The sequence below is a fragment of the Aedes aegypti genome, chromosome 2, assembly GCF_002204515.2.
Source record: "Aedes aegypti strain LVP_AGWG chromosome 2, AaegL5.0 Primary Assembly, whole genome shotgun sequence".
Taxonomy (NCBI): domain Eukaryota; kingdom Metazoa; phylum Arthropoda; class Insecta; order Diptera; family Culicidae; genus Aedes; species Aedes aegypti.
In genome coordinates, this window is record NC_035108.1 from 88,412,854 (window position 1) to 88,427,378 (window position 14,525).

At 36.4% G+C, this 14,525-nt stretch overlaps 1 protein-coding gene across 3 annotated transcripts in view; it reads left to right on the plus strand.

The window, feature by feature from the left end:
• LOC5571839 (zwei Ig domain protein zig-8) overlaps positions 1–14,525 on the plus strand; it is a 372,596-nt gene that overhangs the window by 285,988 nt on the left and 72,083 nt on the right. For all 3 annotated transcript variants that reach the window (XM_021841480.1, XM_021841482.1, XM_021841481.1), the window contains 2 exons: positions 5,178–5,297; positions 13,002–13,104. In XM_021841480.1, the coding sequence (XP_021697172.1) occupies positions 5,178–5,297; positions 13,002–13,104 (223 nt within the window). The remainder of the gene's footprint in view (positions 1–5,177; positions 5,298–13,001; positions 13,105–14,525) is intronic.

The window sequence follows — 14,525 nt, forward strand, 5'->3', positions numbered from 1 at the left end:
TCCAAATCCAGCTGTAAATCGGAATGAAAACCCATGAACTTTGAACCGACGTACCTGTTTGAAGAGCCAAATATATTAGCTTGAAGGCGCCTGAAGATTAAAAGTTAGATGCGAAGTATTGTACGTTGCATTGTGGGTGAAAGCCTAGACAAGTAGAAGCCTACAGATGATAGAACTAAATATAGGGTGTCCCAAAAAGTATGGGCATGACTTGGATTACAAGAATCACAATATTTTTATATATCTGTATTTTTCCTTGGGACATTTTAAAAGCAACCTGTGGAAATTTAGATTGATATAATAACCTTTCACATTGAAATTTTTGATTTTAGAAAATCAATTCTTATCTAGCCAGCACAGACCCTACTTTTGTGATTTGTTGGAACTTAACTAGTAAATAATGATTTTATCTAAATCCCTTGATGTGGTGAGTTCAAGTACATTGGATCTTAGATGTTCCACATGAGTTTTGTTTAAATTTTCATTTGGTTTTGCTAGGAAATATTTGAAAAAATAGTAAAATTCTAAGTAATCGCTAGTTTTTCTCTCCACATAAGATAACTTCACGAAATCATAGCTTTTTAGGTATTTTAAATACAAATAAAAATTATTCATTTCAAGTTTACTTATGTCAAACAGCTTTCCTTTGGGATAGGCAACAACAATTTTAGATTTTTACATGTTTTAACGGACATACAAGGAATTGGATTTGACCCTTTTATAAATCAACCACAGCTGAAATCGGATTTTTAGTTTCCCTTTAAATTTTATATACTTAGGTTTATAATTTCGAATAAAATAAGTGATTGTCTGATCATTTATCGTATCGGCAATGATTAATATTTTTTCGGATTTTTCTTGTACGGACTTTATGATTAAGCTGAAATTTCGTACAACAAAGTCGCTCATATATAACGCGACTTGTGCAATATTGATAAAAGGAGCTTTCAGAAGTATAGCACCATCAACAAACAGGTCGCGAAAAAAATCGCTCAAAATTCAGAATCTGCTCTTGATAAGTATAAGAATAAAATGTGTGAAAATTAGATTTTTATCTGCACTGGTTTTGAAATGGCAGTATGGTAAAGTCGTGCCCATACTTTCTGGGACACCCTATAATTGAACTGTAAGTTTTAATTCAATTACAAACTAGACAAAATAATATTTTAGAGACGGCGTTTTTCACAGAACATCACATTTTCTTATAATACGACAACAGTCTGTACAAGATTTGAACAGTCATGAATAATTCTTATAATTCTTTACAAGTTGTTGTTACATGTTATGTTTCTCAAATGACGCAAATGTCCAATGTATTGTCTTCTATCCAAATAAAATAGATCCCTGAAAAAGATCCAAATTGGGTCGAAACGTTGGAGCCCAGATATTCAATCCGTGAGCCCTTTATAAAACTGCTAACCACAAACTATTTTCTATAAAACTTTTGTTGCTGCCAGAATTTGGGTTACAAACTACAACAGCCAACTGACTGTCAACAATAACATGCTCTGTGTTTTCGTATTTTTTTTTTTAATAATTTCGCTAGTTATTATTTTCTGTTCACTGACAGGATTATATGAAATCCGATATGCTTCAGTGTTCATATCCACCGACCTGCTGTTCTAATTTCCTCTTTACTCTTTTGTTAGTTCAGCTCCAAAAACGCAAGTGGGATCTGTGCATGATCACGCTGGCTATTCTAGCAATCGACATCCATCCAACTCGGGCAACGCAATGCAATATTACATTAGAGCACTATGGGTCAAAAAACAAAATTTCGCGACAATTTGTTAAAACTTTATTTTGTGACATGGATTGTATAAGATGAATTTCTCATTATTGAGAACATGTGTACTGTTCACTAATGTTACAATATGATTTAATACAAAACTGTATTTCCCTTTAAGGAGTTTAGAATAATCCTTTATTAAGGAAACACGATTTGTGTTATAAAATGGCAAGAATAAATACTGTGTGTACATTTTTGGAAAGTAAACGTAGTGAAATTTACATGTCTACATAGCACGTAATTCTTATTAATAAATTTAATATTGTTGTCAACAATGATTTATGGCTTTGTTGTAGGTTATTTATTGCACAAACTATTGTTATACAGCTGCGACGGTGGCTAATGTGAATGCAAATTGAATATACTATAAATTATCGATAATTATACTTAATAAATAGTCAACAAAACAACCCATCAAGTATGACCTCTTGATCACAGGGGACAACAGAACCATAGTGGCAATCATGCAGCTATTCATGAATATTGCAATAAGACCATGCTGAGGGTTATGGACTTGCATCCCGCCGGTTCAGGATCCCTTCGTAAAAGGAAATTTTCTCGTCTTCTAAGAGCATCATCTTGCTCATCACACGGTATACAAATGCAAAATATTGTTAATTGGCAATGAAAACTCTCAGCTGATAAATGTGGAAGCTCATAAAAAGAATAAGCTAAGAAACAGGCTCTGTCCCAGTTGGGACGTCACTCAAAAAAAAAAAGAAGTTATAGTTAACATTTTTACGCAATTTAAAATTTTCTTCAAGAAAAATCAAGCTTAATTAATGAAGTATTTGCGGATTATGATGAACAATTATTGCAAATTCAATTTGAAATGCATCATTATCACTCCAAACATGACTTTTGCATTGAGATTTGAGTTTGTATTATTTTAAGCTTGATTTTTCCTCAATATGACAGCGCTTGAAAGTTTGCCACGAAATTTCGATTCCTTGCCCATAGGGCAGGGCAGGCGTGAAATCGGTGTCATCGACTGAATGGCCGTTTTAAAACCATTTTGTAGGCATTGCCCTGCAGCGTGCACATCGCCAACCATCCCGACCATGACAGCTTTTACAAATGACGAAAATGAAAAAAGGAAACAGTTTGGTCGGATGGGTTTTGGAAGCCGGTTTTCCGCTGAATGGGTGACTGCCAGCTGCAAGCGATGCTCGCGGTGATCATGATGCTGATGATGATGATGATGGGGACTGAATTCCATCGCATCAAGTATTTCTGCACCGTTGAATCCTTCTGGCTCGGAATGCTTTTTTAATTGCATTCCTCTCCCACTTGTAAATATTCCGAATGGCAATGGATTTATGAATATTAATTACCCAGTTTATGCAACTGGCCGGGAGCGCTGTTTTGGTACGCTGTCCAATGCGAGCTTCAAGGGCTTTCGTTGATATTGTTGAAATTTATTTATGACCATGCGAATTCACCCAACTTTATATGATGCAGCAAACGAAACGGTCAGGGTATGCGATATGGATTTTTTTCAACGAAACAAAACGCGAAATTATATTCAACAATACCGGCTCCGGCTGCGTCCGAATGCAAGTAAATTTGGGATGGAAGGGAATGCTGATGTGTTACTCGTATTCAGGAAGCCGTTGAGTCCTCTTCACTTTACTTAATAAAAAAATGTACATTTTGGAAAAATAAATATAACATGTTACATTTAAACATTATGCGAAACTTTATATAAGGTTAACTCCGACAACAATAATTTTCTGAACAGAAACAAATACGTTATATCCCATTCGCTGTCTCGATAATCAATCTGACTTATTAAACTCAATTGAAACGAGCTCACCAGTTAATATTTCATCTTCGAATGCGCAACAAGCAGCTGCCCAGCAACATGGAAAAAAATGAAAGGGTGCAGTGTTTATTTCGTTTGTAACCGAAAAATTTCAGCGGAAATTCGGAAAAATTTGCCTAATTGGATTCCTAGGAATTTCGTGGTATTTTGTTTCGAACGTCAGTTGATGAAATCATACGAAATATCAGCTACCCCTACGAAACGGGGCCAACGCAACACAAACGAGTGCATTTTTTATGACCACCGTTCTCTCCTTTGATGAGATGGATTACCGAGGAAATGAAAATAATGAATGAATGATGAGAAATGCTGAGCACGCTCGGTTCTCTCGCGCATCTCGGCGGTTGCACATTTTTCCGTGAATCCACCAACAACTTAACTGCTTCGGGCAGCTGAGCTCTGTTCGACTTGCGGGGATTATTATCGGTCGATTGCGTTTCGGAAACGGGACATTTCTCGGAGAAAGAATGATGACTCGAAAGGGCTTCGGCCCCGGGCCAATGGTCAATGAGCTTATAATTGATTTGGGAAGTTCAACCTCGTTTAAGATGAATTAAGAACTTTGAATTTATTTCATTTTTGTGGCAGGAGAAATGACACACCCTTTTTTTCGAAAATTGTAGTCAATCCTGATTCGTCTGAGAATTAAACACAGACAACTTATCGAGAGGTTCAATTAAAATGTGTTCCGGCAAGATGGTAGCTGATAAAAAAAAGAGTTGGAGAAAGAATATTGTGACAAAAAAGTTACACGATTGAGGACAAAATTGAATGACGTGTGCACCGTTAATCTTTGGGAAGATGATATTTACCATAATTAACATCGTTTGAGCATTCTCCTTTTCTTCATGGCATTTACGTCCTCACTGGGACAGAGCCTGCTTCTCAGCTAAGTGTTCAATAAGCACTTCCACAGTTATTAGCTTAGAGTTTACTTTGCCGAAGTTGTCATTTTCGCATTCGTATATCGTGTGCAAGGTACGCTTGTACTATATGCCCAGGAAAATCAAGGAAATTTACATTGTAAGCCGAATAATATATTTAGAATTCAACGTAACATTATTTGAATCGTTCCGTTGAATCCACTGCTCAAACAATGTCAATTCAAACAACTAACGATTCATCCGAACTATTCTTTACAATGCCAAAAATTCCCCAAAATTGTTATTTCACTTCCACGTTTTTCTGCCATTCAAATGAAGCTCCAGAGTAGCTTGCAACGCACACGATATTTTAACAAAACTATTTCATAATAGCGGTTCATGAAGAAGCGGTTCCTGAAAAAACACAAACTCGACTCATAATTCAATTAAACGAAGCTCGTTCAGTTCACCGCCAGTTGTGCTTTGTTAGGCACGGTACTACCAAATAAATGCGCATACCACCACACGGTAGCCCACGTCCAAACGAAGCATTTTAAAAATATTTCCCCAACAAACATTTATCCCGCTCTAGGCAACTCATCGGCTTCATCTACATTTTTGGGCATTGAATTTCATTGGTCAAGTTAACGTTTGGCACATGTTTAAAAAAAAATTCTCTATTTCTCCCTATAACTTGCAGAGCTCCGAGCACGAATACTGGGACCATCGGACATATTTGTGAAATCCGGCAGCGAGATCATCATGACCTGCGTCATCCAACAGGGACCACACGACCTGGGAACGGTGTTCTGGTACAAAGGTATGAATGGCAGCCTTCTGGCTGTGCTGAAAAACGTAAAGTTGTATGTGCCTTGGGATTGTATTGATATTGGATTTTCGAGTTTTATTGCTGGTTTAGAAATAAAATACACAGTTTTACCAAAAAATATAAGTTTCAAGTGAAGATTTTGTTTTTATTATTTTATTAATATCATTGCAAATAATACATTTATTTCTTATGTCCAGGTGTTCTGTGTGACAACACTTTCATCCTAATATAGTAAAACTAATATAAGCTTTTATTAACATTTTGTTAACAACATATTACATTTCATTTGCCATTGCAGTTCAGAATATTCACCTGCTTATAAGAGAAATTTCTTTTAATTAAATTAACTAAACCTTAACTAACTAACTAACTAAACTAAATTATATAACGCATTCATTGTGGCATTAGAAGATTCCAACAATTTTTGTCTCAAGTTAATAAATATTTCACATGACATTTGTTCCAATATGGGATATTCTATGTAACTCATTAGTACTATACCAGGGAGGAAGCTCCAGAATAATTTTCAAAAATTTATTTTGAATCCTCAGCAGAGCTTTTTTCTTGGTAATACAACAGCTAGTTCAAATTGATACATCATACAACATGGCTGGCCTGAAAATTTGTTTGAATATCAAAAGTTTGTTCTTAAGACAAAGTTTTGTTTTTTTTTTGTTAATGAGTGGATAAAGACTTTTTATATATTTGTAGCATTTGGCTTAAATGCCCTCAATGTGATTTTTGAAAGTTAAACTTTTATCAAGCATGAGCCCTAGATACTTAACTCCATCTGACCAATTTATTGGAACCCTTCTCATCGTGACAACATGTTTACTTGAAGGTTTCAAATAAAGAGCTTTTGGTTTATGTGGGAATATTATAAGCTAAGTTTTGGAAGCATTAGGAGACATCTTCCATTTTTGCAAGTATGAAGAAAAAATATCCAAACTTTTTTGCAATCTACCACAGCTTCGTCCTTTGACAGAGAGGCCTCTGTCATCTGCAAACAAAGATTTTTGACATCCCTGAGCTAAGTCTAGTATGTCAGATGTGAGAATATTGGACCCAAATGCTGCCTTGAAAAACATCCGCTTATACAGGAAGTCTTTCAGACTTGGAGTTCTGACAATTACACTAAAGTATACGATTTGACAGATATTTTTTGGATCATTCTTACATTGTAGGGTGAATGATGGCTTAGGCACCCGGAGGGTATTTTCGGCAACACTAACTTACAGTCCTTGTTCAAATTAATCTATGGAACAAGACTTACCTTCAATGTACTCAACAAATTCCTTGAACTATAATGTTCCATGTAAATCACATCTTTCACAAAAATATAATATAACATGGGTATTATTATTAAATGAAATAAATACTTACGAAGTAATCGTCATGCGTTAGCTGCAACACAAGAATAGCTTGAAAAAAAAACTCACTATTTTGAACGGTCACAAAAGCTACGCACCGATCACTTATGCACTATTCAACTGTCTTTAAAGCACTCGAAAATACTTAATTGTTATGCTTTAAATCACATATTAATATTATTGCACTTTGCTTTCCTCGGCAAACACTTTTCATTACTGCTCCATGTTGCCAGAAAACCATATTCGATTGCGGTGTATTTATTTTTCACAATTTAAATTCACTGAAAACATAGTACACAACTCATTAGTTAATTGGAATGAGGCAACAAAGCATGCATTGGTTACAATGGAACCTTTCAATACTGTCCTTATTTGAATATTGTAGTGCATAAACTTCAATATACTGAGAAACATATAAAACATACGTCTTTTAATAGGTTAACTATTTTGGCAATCATCAGAGAATGATGTATTTGTGTCAAATTATCAGTGAATTGATTTGCAGAGGGGCTATTCTCATTTCCTCATGCACTGAAAATAATATGAACGTAAATAAATGTTACTGGCAAAGCTGGGATTTTGATCCAAATGAGCCGATCGAACCTTATTCGAAAATTGCTATTCATAAACAAAAAAAAAATAATAATAAATCGGACACCCACCCACCCCCTAGAGCGTTATGAAATTTGTGAATGGGCCCCAAGAGCAGCAACCTTTACAGACCAGAACCTTATCGAGCCATTCAGTGTGTCAGCAAAAGTTCAATTCACGGTGAAATTCTTTACCTTTCGCAGTTAACGAAACGTTGCGAGTACTGAACAAATAATTGAAATTTGATTATTTTCCTTTAACCCGTACAGGCCTGAGTGAAAGAAAAATTACTAAAACTCTCACCGCTCAGCGAATACTTAACGGATTTCAATTATTTTTTGCCAGTATACTGGTACACACATCTAGTTTCTAAAAGTGGTCATAGGATCTCGGGAATGTTCCTGTGGCCGGAGTTATTGCGTCGGATCACTGGGTCAGGTCGGGTGACAAGGGTTCTGTGCTTCTGTGCCCCTGGAGGTAGGAAAATTTCAAGTCACAGATAATTTCGAGAATCGGCTACAATGTGGCCACTATATCAAGGAGTTTTAAGAAAAACGCATCAACGTAAACCTTCTGATAATCGATTAAATTGAATAATTATGTCAACTGCAAATAAATTAAGATAATTTGGCATGTCCCAAAAAAAACGCCTTTTTCTACCCGACTTGACCCAGTGACCCACCGCAATAACTCCGGCTACAGGAGTATTCCCGAGTTCCTCCGACCACTTTTAGAAACTCGATATGTCTGCCAGTAACTGACCTAAATTTATTTGAATCCGTTAAGTATTTGCTGAGTGGTAGGAGTTTTAGTATTTTTGCTTTCACTCAGGCCTATACGCGTTAAATAGAAAACGTATGAAAATAGGTCCAAACTCACCCCTTCGAGGGAGTAGCATTGTGTCAAACAAACAACACTCAGAAAAATGGACTTCAAAACAACTTATCCTATCGATAAACATAGGAACCCTTTTGAGAAAATTCGCCAGAAGAAATCGGATTGAAATACAAAAATTTACATTATAAAACCGAAATTTGAAAACAAAAATAGTTTTTTGCGGCAAGCTTGAATCGAACCAAGAACCTTGCGATCGTTAGGCTCGTGCGCACACCCCTCGTCTATCGACGGCTTGATGTGGGTGATGCTAAAACAATACATACATCGATCGTATTGCAATAATCGTTCCATCTTTCTTAAGACAAACTGTATGAATTTTGCTAGTCCAGTTCGCTGCGTTTAGAATTGATACGCAATAAGAACAAAACAAGAGAATCGTGTTCCTCTCAAGTTTTCAAGAGCTGTCCGATAACAATCGATGTGATGGAGATTTCAAATTAGTATTTTCCGCGAGATTTTCTCTGGAACCTCAGAAGTGATAATTTAAGAAGGCCTTACTTTCGAGCTTTTTTCGATTAACTATAAAAAATAAACTACTAGTTCAAGGAATCTAATATTTTAATGGTACTTTCGTTCGTTGCGCTAAACATGTAGCCTAGGGTGCGGCTTATTTTTCAAAAGTTCTCTAAACCAAAAATTCGTGTGCTCTACTGAATTCAAATCAAATTAAAAGAGAAACTTCAAAATCTGAGCCAAAAATATTAACATTCAGAGGTGGCGCAAGCGTCTTGAAGTTGAGTTTTCAAGTTATAAAAAATGACCTTCAGTGAAGTACACATAACTTTGTTATTTATAAACCGATTTTAAAATTTTTAGCATCAATATCTTCAAAATTAAATTTATGAAAACTTTGTTAAACACCAAATTTGTCTAAAATCAATACAAGTTTTAGTTGAAAGTAATTTATTCCAAATGTTTCCTCATTTTACTAAAAATTTCAACTTTGTTTGACCATAACTTCATGATTACTCAACTGATTCCAAATCTTTTTACATGCTTTTGAAGCTAATTTAATTACTTTTAAACCTTTCATAAATCACATTTATCTAAAAAATGTCTTGACCAAGTTATTCAACAAAAACTGCACAAAAATGATTTTTCTAACAAAAAATGCCCGTTTGGTTAAATTTTTGGCAGTTAAATATTGTCTCTAAAGCTGATACTGATTTTTCTCATTTGTTAAACCTTTGGGAAGGACTTTGCAACAATTTTTAAATATTTTTGAAACAAAATTATGTTTGCATATTTTAAAAAATATATGCACTATTCAACTCGTAATTAAGGCAAGATGCTTTATAAGTTTAGGTTATATAGAAAATATTTTTCATTGAAAAATCATGTTTTTTATTAGTAAAATGAGGAAAAATTCGGATAAAAGTATTTTTAACTAAGACAAGTTTTTATTTTAGACAAATTCGATGTTCTACAAAGTTTTCATAAATTTAACTTAAAAGTAAATGGTGCTAAAAGTTTAAAAATCGGTTGAGAAACAATAAAGTTATGTTTGCTTCACTGCAGGTCATATTTTATAACTTAAAAATTCACCTTCAAGACGCTTGCGCCACCTCTAAATGTTAATATTTTTGGCTCAGATTTTGAGGTTTATCTTTTAATGTGATTTGAATTCAGTAGAGCACACGAATTTTTGGTTTTGAGAACTTTTGAAAAATAAGCCGCACCCACTTAGTAAGAAACTTTCACTCATCAGGCTGAGTTTCGAGCTGTCAAATAACATAGAACGAAAGGAAAAGAGAGCTACCAACATTGATAAATTGCGTCTTATGTCAGAAAATTACTTATGCCTTTGTTTTAGGTGGGCTTCTTCTTTCTTCTTTCTGGCTTTACGTCCCAACTGGGACAACGCCTGCTTCTCAGATTAGCGTTCTTATGAGCACTTCCACAGTTATTAACTGAGAGCTTTCTTTGCCGATTGACCATTTTTGCATGTGTATATTGTGTGGCAGGTACGAAGATACTCTATGCCCTGGGAATCGAGAAAATTTCCTTTACGAAAAGATCCTCGATCAGCGGGATTCGAACCCACAACCCTCAGCATGGTCATGCTGAATAGATGCGCGTTTACCGCTACGGCTATCTGGGCGCCTAGGTGGGCTATAGCTCAATTAACGGGAGCCCAATTAAAACGTAACCCACTTAAAGGCAGTGCAACGAACGAAATGCGACTATAGCTGTAATTAACTTCAAGAAATACCTTTTTGACTCATATTCCGAACACTTAAGGCCAACAGTGACTTCAAATGTATCTGGTGGGCATAAATTTGCTCTTATTTGTGAAAATTTTAATTTCTTCACAAAGTCCAACTGCTAGGTGTTGGATGAGCCAATAAAATTGTTTAGTATTGATTTTACGTGAAGGTATAGAACAACATTTTGATTCAAATTCCGAACACTACGTTCATTCTGTGTCATATTCCGAACACCTTGATTCAAATTCCGAACAGCACGTATAATTTGTATTCAAATGAATAATTTCGCAAATAATCTCAGCTAGTTATACTGGTCTCGAACTAGAGAATCAGCACTACTCCCGAGGTATAAAGTAGATTTGAAGATGATCAAATTGAATTGAAATTGACTGCCATTTCATAGTAATTTGATGACATAATTCAGCGAAACATTTCAACCACATCGTCAGACAAAAACCGAGTGTAAGGAATATGAGTCTGTTCGGAATGTGAGACAAAACGGTACTACATTAAAGTTTATATTAATATTCCCAATGCTTGCTGAGATATTTCAGATTATAATTTGGCCTTATGCCACCCCGAAGACAGCTGAATGAGAGGAGACAGCTCACTGACAGTTGGCATATTATCTTGCCTTCTTTGACTTCTTTCTTTAATTCTTGGGTTGTGCACAACGGTCAGATGAACTTATTTTGATCAAAATCACACAACTATATATAGTTATCCAACTTTTTTAAATTTGAAAAACACATAGACATTCTAATTACGTTTTCTTGAATTTTGAAGGTTTTTACGCACTGCCCATCGAATGTGCGGTTTTACAGTGACGGTTGGTGACAGGTTCTCTTGACCTTTGGGAGCTCGTAATCTGAGCCAGCTGTCTCCTCTCTCTCTCAGCATCAGAGCGCTGGTTTACTCGCATCTGTTGTGCTCCCGAGTAACCGAAGCTAAAGTGATTCGTGAACGTATTCGGAGCTGTTCAGAGTATTTTATTTGGGAAAAAAAGCTGCTTTCCCTTTGAAATTTATGGTTTCCAAGGGTTTTTGACTACAATCTAGTAGTTTACTGTCGATTAAATGGTTACACAATTAAATTATCTGTCGAAACCATAATTCATCACACTTTGCTCGGTTACACGCGAAGAAAATTTCCCGAGCTTGTTGCTATTTCCACTGCTTAGTGATGCGAACTTTTCCACTACTGTCAAGAAGCGGTAGAAGCGAATACTCCTACATACATAGCGTTTTTCAACGGATCAAGTGTTTAAGATCATCACGGATTCGAGTTTTACTTCACAGTTTGCACAGAATTGCACTATATAAGATTTGGTTTGGTTGCTGTAAAAAGTGAATTTTTGTTCGTTATATTATGTTATGATTTGCAATGTAGTCAAATACATCAAGGCAATTCATGGAATTAAGAGAGTAAATCAATTCCCCCGAGAGGGTAAAGTAATTCTCCCGAGAGGGTAGAGCAGTTCCTCTGAGAGGGTAAATCAATTTCCCTGAGAGGGTAAATCAATACCCCCGAGAGGGAATTAGGAATAAAGAATCAGGAGTGAGGAGTAAAGAGTAAGGAGTGAGGAGTAAGGAGTAAGGAGTGAGGAGTGAGCAATGAGTAATGATGAGTAAGGAATGCGGAATTAAGAGTGAGGAATAAAGAGTGAGGAATGAGGATTGGAGTATGAGGAATGAGGAGTGAGGATTGAGGAACGAGGGATGAGGAGTGGAGAATGAGGAATTAACAATGAGAAGTGAGGAGTGAGGAATAAGTAAGGTAAGGAATAAGTAAGGTGTGCTTGAGCAAAGCCATGCTTAAGGTGTCTGGGTTCGAATCCCGATCGTTTCAGGATCTTTTCGTAATGGAAATTTCTTTGACCTTCCTGGGCATAAAGTATCATCGTACCTGCCACACGATATACGAATGCGAAAATGGCAACTTTGGCAAAGAAAACTCTCAGTTGATAACTGTGGAAGTGCTCATTGAACACTAATCTGAGAAGTAGGCCCTGTCCCAGTGAGGACGTAATACCAAGAAGAAGAAGTGTGAGGAAGGAAGAGTGAGGAATGAGGACAGTGGGGTTAAGAGGAATGAAGAATGAGGAATGAGGAGTAAGGAATAAATAATTAGTTCTGAGAAGTGTAGCGTGAAGAATGAGGAGTGAAACGTGAGGAATGAGGAACGAGAAATGAGGAGTACGGATCGATCCGGCTGCTTCATTTTAAACCGCAATGAAAATATTGAAACTTCGATAACTTTTTGTTTCTCTATATTTTTGCAACAATATTTTACTCAGGTTCTCAAAAAACTTAAGGAATCTTTAGAATATTGAAACATAATGCATCGTAGCTAATTTTCCAGTTTCGTAGGATAATTTATCTGCAGAAACAATATTTGTTTAGTTTTATTAAAACTTTTATCAGAATTCAGCTCAACTGCAATTTATTTTAAAACATTTTTCCAAAATCGAAAATCTTTTCGGATTTCTTGAAGTTTTCGTGACTTAAATTTGGAATAAAAAAAAACCCCAAGGCACAAGCAAAGGGTTAAGCAATCTGCGATTATTTTTTGTAACAATCCCTCCACCAAAAATGCAACGTCTAAAATTGGGGTTTTCTCTCGTTTCGCAGGAAACACGCTGATAGAATCCGCCACCCAGGAAAACATCATCCATGCGGTGGAAAACCAACGAATCACCGTCGAAACAGACTGGGCCGATGGGCTGACATCCAGGTGAGTGGAAAAAGTGTAGGTGAGTGGGAACTCTGAATGCGCCGCGACCAAGTCCCAACGGAAAGCACTGCAGTTCGCAAGTGAAAACAAACCCCGGGATCACGGCGAAAGTTTTTCCTCGGTTCGTATGCATTGTGGCAGGAATAAAAGTTTCCTGGACCTTGCTCACTTGCTTGCTCGCAAGTTCGATATCACTATCTTGAGCTGGCGTCACATTGGGATACAAATGTGGGAACTTTATTATTATTCCAACCGGCAAAAGGCATCAGTGCATTGAGAAAGTTGTCCGTACCTCCGACGAGTGAGTTTTTTGGCAACAATCAGGGCACATTGGTCCATAAAGCATAATTAGGCGGACATAAGGTTTTTGCCTCAATTGTGTTTTCAGAGAATGTGTTAAGAATATTCAGCTGTAGTACTGAAAATTCTTAACATATTCTCTGAAGACCCAATGCTAGTTAAATCACTAAATTGAGTATCATTTAAAATGTACACTATTTGTTGTAAAATAACTATATCGAGAACGAGAACGAGAACCTCATGTCAGCCTGAGCATACTTTTTGGACCATTGTGCAGGGGACTCACGGGAGATCTTCTAGGAAACTAGTTTTTCCGAGTGGTGAGGGGGAGTCTGATAGTTTAAAATGTTGACTTGAAAGTTGCAGGAATTTTCTGTTTGGTTAGTGTTCTGGGATGCAGCGAGAAAAAGACTTCATTTGAATAGCAAACTTTCGGGTGTGCTAAAGATGTGGTGAATTAATTGAATAATTTACATGGTTCAGAATTTTAGATTGAAAAAATCAACGTTAAAGTTGATTCAACTATCGAGTGACTGTAAAGCGGCCAGAAAATAATCAAGATTTGTCTCGATTGGAAATTTTATTATTAATAAGCAAACGCTCAGCATGATATTCCAAGTTATATTTTAGGAAACGGTCCCATCTCCATTCCATGTGCCATAAAACATTCAAAACTTGCAACACTCAGCAAGACCGTAATCACACGAGCACTGAGCAGAATGAGGAAGATCATATGAATTTTCCGTTCGTAACTTCTTGCCGAACAGCACCCTCAGCGCCGAATAAGGAAAGAATCTTGCTTTCAACGAATGCGTCGGCTCTTCGTTTCTATGTTCAGCCACTTTTTGCCCACACTCTACCCCTAACTAGTACATATCTATAGGGCTCATACAAGGGTCCCGAAGAAACGGAACCGAAGAGACATTTGCGTTAGGGAGCAGACCGTTTGAGCAGAGTCAAGTTTCCGTTCGCAATAGCGGCAAGCGTTCTTTGCCTTTCAACGATAGATATCGTCGCTTTTTACAGTCGTTGCATAAATAGTAAGGTTTTGGGACCACGATGCATGTATAATTCGTAACCACATTATAAATGATAGAAAGCTCCAGCGAAGAGTGTACGAA